The sequence below is a fragment of the Leptodactylus fuscus genome, chromosome 3 (genome assembly GCF_031893055.1).
Source record: "Leptodactylus fuscus isolate aLepFus1 chromosome 3, aLepFus1.hap2, whole genome shotgun sequence".
NCBI lineage: Eukaryota > Metazoa > Chordata > Amphibia > Anura > Leptodactylidae > Leptodactylus > Leptodactylus fuscus.
The window spans coordinates 36736046-36750624 of NC_134267.1; the positions used below are offsets into that span (position 1 = coordinate 36736046).

Sequence of the window (14579 nt, forward strand, 5' to 3'; positions counted from 1 at the left end):
AAGCGTAGTCGGAGACTGTTGCACTGCAAGAAAAAGTCCTGCTAGTCCGACTTTTTTTTGTTTTAGTTGTAAAGAACAGTTCTACTTAATGGGGTCCGTTGGGCTTTGCATTTGTAACAGTCCATTGTTCTGGTCCTATGACTGTCTAGAACAATGGATAGGCTGATGCTAGTGTGAACCCAGCGTAAACTGATGACATACACTGAGCGTATTCTATCTGCATACAACGTGTGGCCTTTTTCACACAAAAAATGGGAACCTGTGAGGTGTGTGTATGTATGTATGCAAGTTTAAAAAAAGAAAAGCCTATGGGCGATGTCACTATATGATTTTAATGTTTGATATGGCAGAGGGTGCTCCTGACCTGTACATCTGACAGATGCCTCTGACTAAACATGGTGGGCTGAGTGCATAAGGTCTCTTTGACATGTCAATATCTGTAAGACTATATCGATATCTTGTTGAAGTCCATCGAGTGCAGAGTCTGCCTGAAATCAAGGGCCAAAAAGTCCTGCAAAGATCTGCACTCTGTGTCTTCACTCCTGCTTCTGGCTTATAAAAAATGTATTAGACTAAATGTATTTATTAGTATTATTATATAAATATTTTTTTTTTTTTTTTTTGTACAGTCACAAGTTAATATAAAATCTTTAGAAGAGTCTGTGGAAAGACTGAAATCAGAAGTCCAGAGTATTGACCAGGTATGACCGCTACATAAGCTCTTGATGTTGTCACACAAGCCGGATCCCCCAGTTATCAGGTCCCCTGAAAGGCTTCTTGTGAATGGAGCACCAGTGCACTTGTATGACCAATGCTTCATTCACTTCTATGGAGGTTGCTGGCGCTGGTGTAGATTAGTCCTGGCAGCCCCATAGTGAATGTCGCTCTTGTCACTGGAGGCTGGTGCACATTTACAAGGAGGCTTTTGGGGGAACTTTCATTCCTTCAACCTCATGATCACTGGGGGCCCTCAGTGTTTGGACACTTATTTCGTATCCGCAGGACAAGTATAAGTGTCTATAACTGCACAATAGCTTTAATAAAACTCCTTTTTTAGATTATATATCACATATGGTAACTTATAGCATGACATGTAGTATACGTACGCCTGGTAACATACAGTTTCTGTCTTTTAGTTGAAGGAATGCATTGCTCTTATGGAGGCCCAGCTGGAAACCCAGATGAATACCTCCAGCACAGAGTGTCAGACATACTCTAAGGAGGTGGAGAGTGTATGTATCCTCATGTACAGAACATATTTGACCTTTGATTTGCATTTATAATACTATACCCTGTATTCAGTAGTATCCAACATATAATCTGACTGTAGAGGTTCAGTCTATGGTATTTTATGTATGGATTGAAACATTGGGGTCTCTTTTATCTGTCTTATCTCCACCACTATAGTTGAGGCAGCTTTTGTCAGAGTCACAGGAACAGCTGGAATCTACAAAAACAGAAGCCAGAAAACAGAGCAAAGAGCTTTCCCTGGTAATATTTACAATGACACTTAGTGATGTTTCCTATATACATACATGATCAGTTTGGCCGAGCGTGCATGTTTTCATTGGGGAGAAGAAAGTAAGCTGTTGTCAGACACCTTTGGGGGTGGCATATCCATTGCTTGGGAATAACAGACCAGACATGATATAATTTAACATACCTGATCGATCCTTCCACCAACACCTGACAAGAGAGCGTTGAGAAGCCCTGTATGCATAACCTAGTTGGCCAGTCCTGCTAAAATTGTCAGGATTGGACAACTTGTATCTTATGTCTATAGAGGCCTTAAAGAGAACCTGTGACATGGAAACATGTCCAATATATAGGCACTAGAGATGAGCGAGTACTGTTCGGATCAGCCGATCCGAACAGCATGCACGCATTGAAATGAATGGACGTAGCCGGCACGCGGGGGGTTAAGCGGTCGGCCGGCATCAAAGCGGAAGTACCAGGTGCTTCCATTCATTTCAATGCGTGCGTGCTGTTCGGATTGGCTCATCTCTAATAGGCACATTATAGTAGACCGGAGGAGCGGAGCAGATGAACACACTGTCACCCCAAAGTGAATCTTTTCACACAGAACTATATATTGACAGCCCTACTCTTTCTATGTTGAGAAGTCTAGGAGACAGTCATATCTGAGTTCGAGCCTCCCCTCTGACTCTATATACAGACATCAGACAATTGCTAATAGGACCGCCTCGTAGACTTCTCAACATAGAGCAAATATTTCACCAGATAAATGATGGGTCATAGTCTTTCCACACAATCTCACAGCTCCTCGTGCTCTGATAATCTGCCTGAAGATTGTACGCCATGTCATAGGGACAGACTATAGCTATACTGTATATCCGTGGCTGGTATGGGGCACTCTGCCGCCGTGGTTATTCTCCCTTTTATAGTCGGCCATCTTTATCATGGCAATCTGTCATAGAACAAAGTGTGATATCCATGGTGTATTACACAAATCCTTAGACTGGTCTTCTTTCTCTTACAGCTCAGGCAGCAGTTAAGTGAAATGCAAAATCATGTGCACGACAGCTCGGAGACTCACCAGGTTAGTAAATCGTAAGGAACTAAACAACCCGCCACTTATTTTTAATTTTTATCTATATATTGGCATCCATGTGTTGAGGGAACCTAAATGTGTTATACAGCCTTAGAGTTAGAGCTCTTAAATTATTGCACAGATAGTAGGTGGTTCCCCCAAAGAACTTAAAAGGTTACATTTATAGCTCTCTATATGTAGGTCCTGCATCTGTCCTTATGTCCTATCTCATGGCTATACCATAACTGTCCATAGTGAGAACACCACTTTAAGGCGTATCCTGTCTATTAGCCCTGTTAGGGCAAATCTTAAAGGGGTATTCCCAGGTCGCATACTCAGCACTCTTCGCTGCTGTAAATTCTTCTTTCTTCCGGCTTTGTTGCGTCATTGGTGGGCGGGGTTACATATGCAAAGCCAGCAGCGAGAAGTCGTCGCTTCTATGCCGCTGGCCCTGCGTGTGCGCTCCCGATGTAGCTAGGCATCGGACGTACAGCCTTCACAATGCAATACAGACCCGGCATCCACTGTAATAGAGAGGCGGATGCCGGGGTGTGTAGACGCCGGCACAGGTGCCTGCAACATCGCTACGCTCCTGCCCTGCATGAAGCCAGCAGCGGCAGGAGTGATGCTGCTATTCCGCTCCTCCACCCCCCTCTCCCCTCCCCTCCGGAATAGCAGCATCGCTCCTGCTGCTGCTGGCTTCATGCAGGGCAGGAGCGAAGCGATGTTGCAGGCACCTGTGCCGGCGTCTACACTCCCCGACATCCGCCTCTCTATTACAGCGGATGCCGGGTCTGTATTGGCGGCCCCTCCTCCCTCCCCCCTGAGAGCAGAAGATACAGCACTTGACTTTTGGCCAGATAAGTCAAGGGAACTGAATAAAGTAAGATAGTGGACAAACAAAGCAGTTTTGCTGAAGCAATGTATTTAGGGAAAGTCTTACATTCACATTTACAAGCAGTATAGATAGGATCCTTGTGATGGGACAACCCCTTTAATGGAAGGAGTTTCCCTACTTGATCACTCTTTTATGAGCCAAAGCAAGATCTGCTCCCACTTTGGCTGACTAGGCCACTGCTCTGTACCTTCCTCTATGAGCCAAAGCAATAATGAAGACTGGTTCCCATTCTGGAAGACTTGACCCAGCCATATTGATAAGGTTAAAACCGTGTTTGACTAATTGACCAATAATCCTGGATAACTGTCGTCGTCCTAATTAATTAGGCTAGTGCCAGCAGTAAGGAAATTACACCAAACACACTATGTTGGTATTAGTTCCTCTCTCAACCAAGGAGGAAATACTGACGCACTTTTAATAAAACAATGTGGGGTTAAATGGCAGCAGAGAAAGGAAGAGAGATGATGACAATGTAAGTTTTCATATTCTTCCTGATTGGTATGGTACATCTCAATCAAACAAAGGGAACGTTTAAGCAGTTCCATATGTAGCCAGCTACTCCCGGTCCTGCGTGGTCACCTTGGGGAGCTGTCTTCAGGCAGAAAGCCAAGCATTTGTTTTTCTTGCACCCATCCTGGATGCAGGCGCCATCTTATCCTATCACATTATACCAATTTCAAGCATCAGCAACTATATCTAGCATTCAGCTTTTAAGGATAACAGTGTGTTTCATACATTGCACAATATGTTACATGATACCACTGCTGTAGAACATGGGCAATGCAGAAAATATAAGTATATTTATTTCACAATATTTTTTTCATATTTATTGCCTAGCTGAAGGCGCCACAGCCAAGTTTGGATGAACAGCATGAAGACCAGAACATGTCAAAAGAGCTGGAAGAGGTGAATATACTGAAGTGTACAATCTGAACTAGGGCATACCTTGTCGTGATGGTGGATACAGATAGTGTTCTGCATTTCATAGTAGAGATGAATGATAAATAATGATTCTGATAAAATCCTAACTTGGTTGATAAATTCTCATTGAACAGAAATCCATGTACAGCTTGCAACAAGAGTTGGAGAAACTTAAAACTGTGGAAGAAACCTCTACTGGCATAGAGGAAGCCCAGCAGCTGAAGGTCTGGATTCTGTCTACTTACCCTTGTGAATGGGATATATACTGTATATACACTACCATTGGTGTAATGTAAATCTGACAACTCACCACAGCAGAAGTAACCACTTTACATGGCAAACCAGCCCGCTGGGAGCCAGCAACATTAGTAACGTCCTATTGTAGGAATGCTTGGAAGATGAGGGGGAAGTCAGAGATGAAATTTGCCCGGATATAGTTACACAATTGTAAGACCAACCCATTCTTTTCTATGACCCCATACACTTGACTGTATATTATCATAGGTCTATGAGCCTGGGCAAAACCCAGGAATAAACTTCTTGTCTTGCTGCCAGGGCTCACTGCAGGAAATGGCTTGGTCAGTGGAGGGCACGGATGGCATACAGATATCCTACATGAGCCATCCATACTCCTTTCCCATGGACTTCCATGTGCATGTAGCCTTAGGCTGATGCCATATGTTGCAGAAAAGTTGCATTTAGATTTTTTGACTTGACTTGAGTTGAAGTTAGGAGTGGATTTTGCATCCGACCATGGCATAAAAAAAGCGACACAAAATCTGCAAAAAAACCCAAAAAACGCAGCTTTTCTGAAAATTGTGGTCTCACCCTAAAGCTAACTACACCGACTGGACAAGTCCTTGTATACATGTGAGGGCAGTCAGACATCTGTTATATCCAGGGTATCCGGTCCTATGCTTCCTAGAGATAACCGGTGCCATATGCAGCTATGAGAATAAAGTCCTTGCTTGGCTAAACTTAGCACACAGTCTTGTCTTTAGACAGAAGTTAAGAAATAAAGTTACAGTGCTGTATATCGTGACACTGGAGCAAGACAAGTAAAACAATGTAAAGTTACTTACCCTTTTCTGCAGATTGTGTAGTAGATTGTTCCCATGTGGACTGTACCTTTAAACAGCAAATCCCGTCTCTGCCCCGGACATGTGCATGTCCTCCCTGTCTGCCTGGATATAACTAACAATGTACTTCTGCTGGAAATATTGTAGGAGAGGCTTGACAAAGAGAAAAAACTAACCCGGGATTTAGGTCAAGCAGCTAACAAACTGTTACAACTCTTGAAGTCCTCTCAGGAACAACTAACTAAGGAAAAGGAACACAATAAACTGCTGCAAAACCGACTCCAAGTAACGGTACTAACTCTCTCATCACCCTTCATCCCTACTGACTAAAATCACTAACTTCTCTCTGTACTCGTTCCTATCATGTCCTTTCTTTAAGACCTTTTGATGTCAGTGAATTAACTATTAGTACATGGTACAATACACAGTGCCATACATAGTGGCCATCCTTGGTATTGCAGCTCAGCGCCATTCATTTGGATGGGATTGAGCTGCAGAATGGCGGTGTGACCAATAGACATATCACTGGCCTGGGAAGAATTAGAGCACCATAATATAGCACCGGAGAACTCTAAAATAGGTTGCCCACTTACTGATGACATTTCAGAATGAGTATAAATTAAGGTGTAATGGCAAGTGAAAATCTAAAACTGGTAATTTCTTACTGAACATCCACAATGAAGCTTCCCCATATAAACCCTGAACATGGTGGCCACTGCATCCATTGGTCTTAAGATGGCAGCGGTCATGTGATATACCCTCATGACCATCTCCCTGACAGCGACCTCTTCTGCACGTGCACTGAAACCGTTCACCGCATGTAAATTTCTGTGCGTGTGCAGAACACTTTTGGGGCTCTGCATATAATTTTTTTTTTTTTTTGGATACAGAGAGATAAATAATAGCTCTTTATAATAGATTATATATAACATTTATTATAGGAGATAAAGCATTGTATGCTGCCCAGTGTTGTCTGTGTCGGGCCTGGACATGCCATGTGCTCCAGGGACACTAATTAAAGGGGTTGTGCAGAACATGTCGCTTCCTGAGAAGAAGAAAGCAGCCGTATTATTGAAATCCTACACAGCCCCTTTAATGGAGGTCTCAAACTATAGATCTCTGCCACCTCCATGAATAGTGTCCTCATGGGTGCTTGAAAATTGATTTTTCTATGCTAGATGAACCAATGAGCTTGGGACATTCAACCCTTTAGGCAGATTGTGGCTCAACAAGAATGAACTATTTTGGCCACATCTAGGGTTGAGTCGATCTTGAGATTTCAAGATCGATTTTAAAATCCGATTTCCGATCATTTTCCAGCCAATCGTGAAATTTGCTCGATCGCTGATCGGAATCCGATCCCAGTCCTCAACCGTAGTCAATGCTTCTCCATGGGAAAAGTCACTTTTAGGGTTGATCCGATCTTGAGATAACCTCCGATCTCGATCCCACTGGAAAACATCGGGTTGAAATTCCAATCGTGAAATTTACTCGATCGCCGATCGGAATCCGATCTTTTCCGATCCCGATCACTCAACCCTAACCACAGCTAAAGTTGTTCCCCAGGTCAGCCCGTAATTCTTTTATTCAAGTTAGTGAATGGAGTCGTTTTGCGACCATCCCCCACCACCCCAGGTTGCAATGTGACTTCATTCACTAACATAAGTGAAGAAATTCCAGGGTGACCCAACAATTTTGGCAACATGACGGGAGTCGGCAATCACAATGTACCCCTTGCCTTATTCTGTATTGACTAATTTATGTTTATGTTCATTTATCCCTTTTGGTTCTTGGTGTGTTTTGTGTGCGTGTTTGTTTTTTGTTTTTTCTCCTTTAATTTTATTTATTTCTATTTCTAGGAACAAGATTCCAACGTCACTGGCGGAACATCCGTTTGATCCCAATTTTTCTTCCTTTTCTTACCAAAAATGCCTTAAACATTCCTATTCTTGAGATTCAAATAATAATATAGTGAGCCAAAATATTTCCAGATGTTTTTAGTTAAGATAATATCCATGTTTTGTTAATCTGAAGAAGAGACATTCCATGTTGAAACCGCTGACTGTGTCAGTACGCCATATCTTCACATCTACCTTCCAGACCAATGGACTAAATCGGTTGTTTGGCCTATAAAAAGGGACAGACTGTGTACTCTGCGTCTGAATCGGTGCAATTTCTTTATTGTTTTAGAACAATGTATGGATGAAAAGGGCAGTAATATGAGTGCCATATTGTAACTGGTCTCCAGTATAAAATCATGTGACTTGATGGTTGCTGAAATGTCATTAAAATATTGATGTAGCCATGAAAAGCTTTCGTCTTCTTTTTTTTTTTTCTTTTCTTTCTATCAGTATGTCTTTGTAGAATGGAAGGAAATCCACGCATACACGGGGAGAACATACAAACTCCTTGCAGATGTTGTTCCTGGCAGGATTCAAACCCAGGACTCCAGCGATGCAGTGCTAACCACTGAGCCACCATGTTGCACCTCGAAAAGTTTTCTTCTCATGTCTTTATTCAATGGGCATCAAAATTGACACCTACCTTATCTGGAGAAAACTGCTTAAGGCCAGGGCCCCACAGGCCTGAAACGCCACAATTTGGTCGCAGCGAAAATGCTGCGGGAAAAATCACTGCCTTGTACAGTACTTGCTATAGGGAGCAGAGTATTTGAGCGGCAGCATTTTGATAGAAGAGATAAAGCAGAACAACAGGGGGGGACGACTTTGATTATTCTGAGGTCACATGGCAGCTCTGAATAGTATCTGCAGGCACCAGAGAGAGACCTCCTGTTTACACAGCAACCCATGCTAGAAAAAAGAGGTCCCCCTGTAACCATTTGATTTATTGAAGAATGTGAAAGCAGAATAAGGAAAATGCAGTGAGTAGACAACTATTGCCACTGAGGGGACAATATAATCAGTCCAAAAAACCCACTCCAGAATATCCTTTTAAGCATAAAGTCTATTTAAACATTCCATGTGCATGTTGACCAAAGATGTAGGTTAACTATAGACCTGTGCACAGGCTCGTGTTACTGCTTTGTTTGATAAAGAGCTGTAAAGACTCCTTAACTTGTTTTCTGTGGAATTTTGTACAAATTGACCCAAAAAATGAACGCTCTATATATGGATGGCTCAGTAAATACACAGCCAACAAAGCTTGCCTGGCACCTCCATCTCCTCTTTGCATTGGCATCAGATTCTCATCCCACAAGTATGCTGCACTCCCAGCTGTTATCTGAAGGTTGCCCGAGTACATTCTGTGTTGAGTGTAACAAGCTGGAAAAAGTTTAGAATTTTTCTTTTAATATATTTTTTATTTTTGATACTGTTGTACCAGTGAAGCAATCAGAGAAGACAGCTTATGTTTGGAGCTGTATGTGACACCATGTCATTCCTACACAAGCTGTCTACAAGTAGACTTCAACTGATATGCGCTGTCACCTAAATATGCTCAGCTGCTCCAAAGATATAGGCTCTTTTAATGGTGATGGAAATGAGAGTAATAAGCCAAGTAGACGATAACAATGGGGTTTCTCTGTGTGTAGTATAATGCAACAAACACAGAAATTTTGGTCAGCATTGCCAAGCAATATGAACAAGAAATGCAGGTGCACATTGCAAAAACAAAAAATTGCTAGTGCCAAACGGATTACAGCAAATACCTACTCTATATAGGGATACATGAATATGAGGTTCTTGGTATTTACATTTTGATCAAAATGTAACTAAGCCCATCTGTCACATCAAGACTGCCTCTGTTATTTGCCTCCCTACAACAAAATGAGTCCCCTCTCTTAGGACCTCGGTCTCCCATGAATTGGGGGCAAGTGTGTTTTTTCAGCCATATCATGTCCTGCATATGTCACAAACAGCCTCCTACCTCTGATCCTATGGCCTCTGAATGAATAGAGGAGTGCAGTTCACCCATATTGCGCTCTAATTAAAATCAGCTTTGCCATTTCAGTAACTACCTCTTTCCTGGACCCTGACGGACGCTTTATCATCCTGGAGGGCCTCCTCCATGGCCATCCTGTAGTTTTGTGTAACTTGTATGTCCCCAACTCTTCCCAAATTCCCTTCCTGAAACGGGTGTTGCGGCATTTGCAGGCCTTCTCTGGCTCGGCCCTGCTGATAGGGGGATTGGCAGTCCCACATGTTCTGCATTGCTGTTGGGCCTCTTACGTTGCATCCCTTTCTGGGCTGTGTCACAGGCCTACACAAAGTGGGTCAAGATTGAGAAGCTGTGGCTAGCACCGATCCATCCTAATGGGTTTCTGTGGTCCTGTTTTCCTCTCCCCTCGGCCCCGTCTTAGGGCCGATTCACTTTACACATGCCATTTGGCTTACCTGCTCTAAGCGTTTTCTTTTAGCCTCCCAGTGCTCCTCTATGATCTCTTTTCTGTATAACCCGCTTCCCCCTGGGGGCTCACGATGGCGATGGTAGAGCCTTGGAGCGGACTGGGCCTTTTTCACGTTGCATATCTGGTAGACCCACTGGCCTTGGAGATTAGGCCCTTTGATTTCTTCACCTCTACGCTGCAATTGCCCGCCTCAGGGTGGTTTCACTACCAGCAGATTGTTCACTTTGTGTTTTCCCAATTTGACTCCTTGAGGGTATCACCGCCTACTGCTTTCGAGAAGGTGTGTCGGGCTGGTACCTCCATGGTTGGCCTGATATCAACTATCTATAGACTTCTCTCCTCTCCTGAGGAGCGCCCCCCGATCACCCATAAGTATATGGTCAGGTGGTCTAGGGCCTTGGACGGGCAGCTCTCACCCAGTCAGTGGCAAATCATCTGGTCTCGTGCAGCTAAGTCCTCTACCTGCACCTCGTTCTGTGAGATCCAGTACAAATTAGTTATGTACTGGTACCATACCCCTGCCCTACTCCACTCCCTTAATCGTAGCATTCCTTCCCAGTTTTGGTGTTGTCTGTGGGAACACTTTGTCATGTTTTCTGGGACTGCCCGAGTATTCGTTCCTTTTGGCTGGAAGTCAAATCCCTCTCCGATGCCCTTTGTGGTCAAGGTCATGACCCTCTCATCTACTTACTTAACCTCCCCCTAGGCATTCGGGCTAACAGACCTCTAAATTGTTTCTGTACTTATGTACATTTGCTAAGACGTTCATTGCTCTCCACTGGAAAAGGAGTCCCCTCCTACTGGCCCTGACCTTATTTCTCAGATAAAGGTCGTGCGTAGTATGGGATACCTGACTGCCTCCCTCATATGCAAAGCATATTGTGTTTTGCATGGTTACCTAACCCTCCCCCCCGCCCACAACTTCCTTTCCCCCATGCTTTGTATAAGGGCTAGTTCACATGGGGTTCCACGTGAACACATTCCGTCACGGATGCAGTGCACTGGCATCCTGTCTCGACTTTCTGCCCCGGATTAGGCCCAAATGAATGGGCCTAGTCCAGAGGGTGGTATCGCGAGGCGGACGCCGCGGCTGAATCACCTGTGGAATCTGCCTGAAGAAAGGGCAGCTCACTTTTTTTTTTTTTTTTTTTTTTTTTTTTTTTAATAAATCAATGGGAAAAAGGAAATGACCGGCTCCCATTGATTTCAATGGGAGCCGGCAGGATTTTGATGCGGATTCCGCGTCAAAATCCTGACCATTTTTCCCCGTGTGAACTAGCCATAACTTGTTAATGGCTTTTTACTTTGACTTGTACTTTTTTTTTTTTTTTTTATTACTCTGTTCAATGTATAAAAATGTTCAATAAAAATTGCAGTTGAAAATGTAAATAGCACCAAGACCTTATATCCATGTATCCTTATATAGAGTAGATATTTGCAGTAATGCTCTTGGTTCTAGCAGAAGGCTGTTGCAACTTTTTGTTTTTGTCATGCAGTGTTACCGCCCACTTGACAACTATACCCTAATTGCATCAACATCAAAAGGGCTTATATCTTTGGAATGGCTGAATGGATTTGGATAAACAAAATGATGATGATGTCATTGGGATTTTCAGACCTGGTGACCGGTCCTCTTTAAGGTACAAACTCATTCTGAGGTCAGTGCGGTTTCACATATTTTGAGAACTCTCCAGTCAGTGGTCTTCAGTCAATTATATGAAGGGGGGGGGGGTTTAAAATTTTCTAAAGTGACAAGTTCAAAATTCTTGAAATACTGTCATACAGAAATAATAAAGGAAATGTGTTCCGGATGTCTAGGACTGACGTTGCTATTCTGCTGGTCTGTGCAATTAAATGAACAAGTGGTTTCAATGCGAATGAATAATTCAGTCGTGAGACAGTTGGAAGCCGAAGCGAAACGCCAGCAACAGGTGTAATATTAGACACTGGCAGCGGATATTCTAGCCAGCTCTCGGGGCTGCTACATGTGACGTATGGGGAGAAAGCAATAATTTAGAGTAGCTCACTACACATGAGCGCTGCGCTACAGTATACTACATTATTCTGAGTCACAGTCTCTGTTTCCTGAGAATAAATGTAGCAGGGCTGACTTTGTCATCAGACAGTGATGTCACAACGTTATGCGATCGTACCGCGCGTGACCGTACAAAACTTACAAGGCCACAAAATGTAGGCATTTGCTTTTTATAGACGATGGGGGGGAATTTTCACCTGGTGATTTCAGTTATAAAGGATGGATATACAGTAAATGGGCTTTGTTTGCGTCCTTCATAGAACAGATCCATGTTTTGTTCTTTTGGACCTCCCGGAAAAAGGTAAACCCCAATGTAGGTGTGAACCAAGTATAAGGCATTTCATACAGTGGCCTAAATCTATTCCCCCCGCCCCCGCACTAACTCAAGATGTGCTAGAATTACTAAGAGGCTCCGGCCTAGTCCATGAATAGAATTGGGAGTGTCGTCTGTGCGAACAGGAGGGATAGCCATGGGGCCATGTGTTTCTTAGTACAGTTTTGGTGCACCATGTTCTACATCTCTACCTCGGATTGTCAACTACAGTCGTGACTAAAGACCATCAATCGATTTCTTTGAAATGAATACAAAGCATTAAAGTGCCATGTACCACATGACAGGCCATATTGATCAAGACAGCCATGCTGCATGGCTCACACAGGGGTCTTCAATAGGTGACCTACTAATATTCTAGGTCTTCTGTGCTTTACAGAACCACAGTCCACTAGTTCTGATTATAACATTCGGCATGCCCCAAATTTTTTAAAAATGGTAATGGGTGAAGCAATGGTTATTAATGTTCCACGTTGACTAAAATATGCAGCAAGCATTGTGCCACAAAACGGGGGCTCTATAATAGACTTAGTGGCCATTATGTAAGTGCCGATTACTCTCATCATTGAGCAAAGCATGTAAACAAATGAACAGCGAGTGGTTAAAGAGCAGCAGGCGACAAATTTAATACTGTATTTCCTGAAAGAAGTTCTTAAAGTGACTTCTTTGTGTGTATTGTAGTCGGTTGTGTTCTTTTCTGTCCAGACTCCTTGGCGATGCATTGTAGTGACTAGAATGAAAACGCTCTCCAATAGCTCATGAACTATTAATAACATGGACTGGATGTAGCGTGATACGGTACGGCAGCCCTAGTGACATAGTAAGGATACAGCACGGTAACTTGAAGGAAGTCTACCACCTCCAAAGTCACTTCTAAATATGCCGTTGTAGGGGCTGTTAGCAGCATAGTGGGCGTACGGTATAAAGACATCAGCAGATACTTCACTTAGTGCACTGGTATACACTATTATCATGTATATATAGAGAAGATACAGAATCCTCCGGTCACTGTATTGTCAAAGGTCACGACTTATCTACTCATCTCTCTGCACAGGACACAGAGCATGTCTAGAAAACTCTCCCACGGAAATCAATAGGGTCTGTTCCCGACCACTGTGTCTATGGCCCATGGCTCATCTCCAGGAAACCGGTATTGTCAGACTATCTAAGGTTTAGTCTAAAGAGCTGTAATTGCAGGCTTTTAGGATTTCATTATACAGAATATAACATGGACAATTAATTGGGCATGACTCCTGTTCTGCGACCACAGATCGCCATTTTGGCCTGTGACTCCTTCACTAATGCAAGTGATTAGAGTCACACTGCAGTTCCGAGGCCCAGTGATGTCACTAAAGTCTTGTGGGCCCCGTTGCAATCTTTGGTCCGGGCCCCCCTACCTCATTCCTGCAGTGAATTCTTGATAGTGATGGTTATGGATGCTAAGGAGTGCAATCCACCTTTGTGTGGTCAGGGTATTCTTTGGGTCTCCTTGGTTTATGGGCCAGATGGAAGCTGCAATCTCAATACTGATGCCAGTGCTTATGGACCCCCTAAGGCGACTGCACCCTCTGCACTCCCTCAAGTTACACCCCTGGCGAGGATGCCGTGACTGTAACTTCTAGAGGCAATAAAAAATCTTGTTGTGACTAGACCATTCACCTGCATTAGTGAAGGAGTCACAAAGAAAAGGTGATCTTTGGTTGCATGACGAGTAGCCCTAGCCTTAAACAATAGGTCACTTTCTCATGTCACATTCCCTTTAAGAACCTGCTGCTGCTGACAGTCTGCTGATTGCAGATCAGCAGAATAACTAAGAGGCTGTGCTTGGCATTGATCCAGAAACTCCTGGCCTCGCCTACTGGCAAGAAGTCAACTGCCTGGGGTTATTCACCTCATACAGGGTGCGGCAAAATTCTTCACCGCACCTCTGCACAACAGTCACACCCATCATTTCACTAAATATCAAGTAAAAGCTTTGCCTTGTATATTTCATGCTACTGAGCGCATTCAGAATAGCTTTGCATTACACAGGGTCTCCTCCTTGGTTCCAGTCTGGGTAAAAAAAACACTGGGGTGATGTGATACAAGTGAATGAATTGACATGGCTGCCTGTATACAGTTCTGATCTGGTATGAAAGTTTTCCCCACCAGAGGAATGAAGTAGAATTTCCAGGATTACTATTGATAATATCTGTGCTTACCTATGTAGGGAGTAATAACTGTATTTGTGTAAACCTAATACGTCCTGGAACACGATATGTGACTACTATAGTATGTCTGTGTGCAATGGACGGATTGCATATAAATTCACATGCGGATTTATATACGGTAACGCTAGAAAGCCGACAGTGCGCTGAATTCAGTGTACTGTCGGCTTTCCTGTTCTGTGCCCCCGGTG

The 14579-nt window shown here is 43.5% G+C and overlaps 2 protein-coding genes across 3 annotated transcripts in view; both read left to right on the forward strand.

The window, feature by feature from the left end:
* RRBP1 (ribosome binding protein 1) overlaps positions 1-7749 on the forward strand; it is a 49995-nt gene extending 42246 nt beyond the window's left edge. Inside the window, exons 17-24 of one of the 2 annotated variants that reach the window (XM_075267406.1) lie at positions 630-701; positions 1137-1232; positions 1408-1491; positions 2501-2560; positions 4287-4355; positions 4505-4594; positions 5597-5740; positions 7309-7749. In XM_075267406.1, the coding sequence (XP_075123507.1) occupies positions 630-701; positions 1137-1232; positions 1408-1491; positions 2501-2560; positions 4287-4355; positions 4505-4594; positions 5597-5740; positions 7309-7347 (654 nt within the window). In that variant the 3' untranslated portion in view covers positions 7348-7749. The remainder of the gene's footprint in view (positions 1-629; positions 702-1136; positions 1233-1407; positions 1492-2500; positions 2561-4286; positions 4356-4504; positions 4595-5596; positions 5741-7308) is intronic. The other variant, XM_075267407.1, reaches the window with a different exon arrangement.
* LOC142197275 (cystatin-like) overlaps positions 1-14579 on the forward strand; it is a 376276-nt gene that overhangs the window by 261351 nt on the left and 100346 nt on the right. The window lies entirely within an intron of this gene.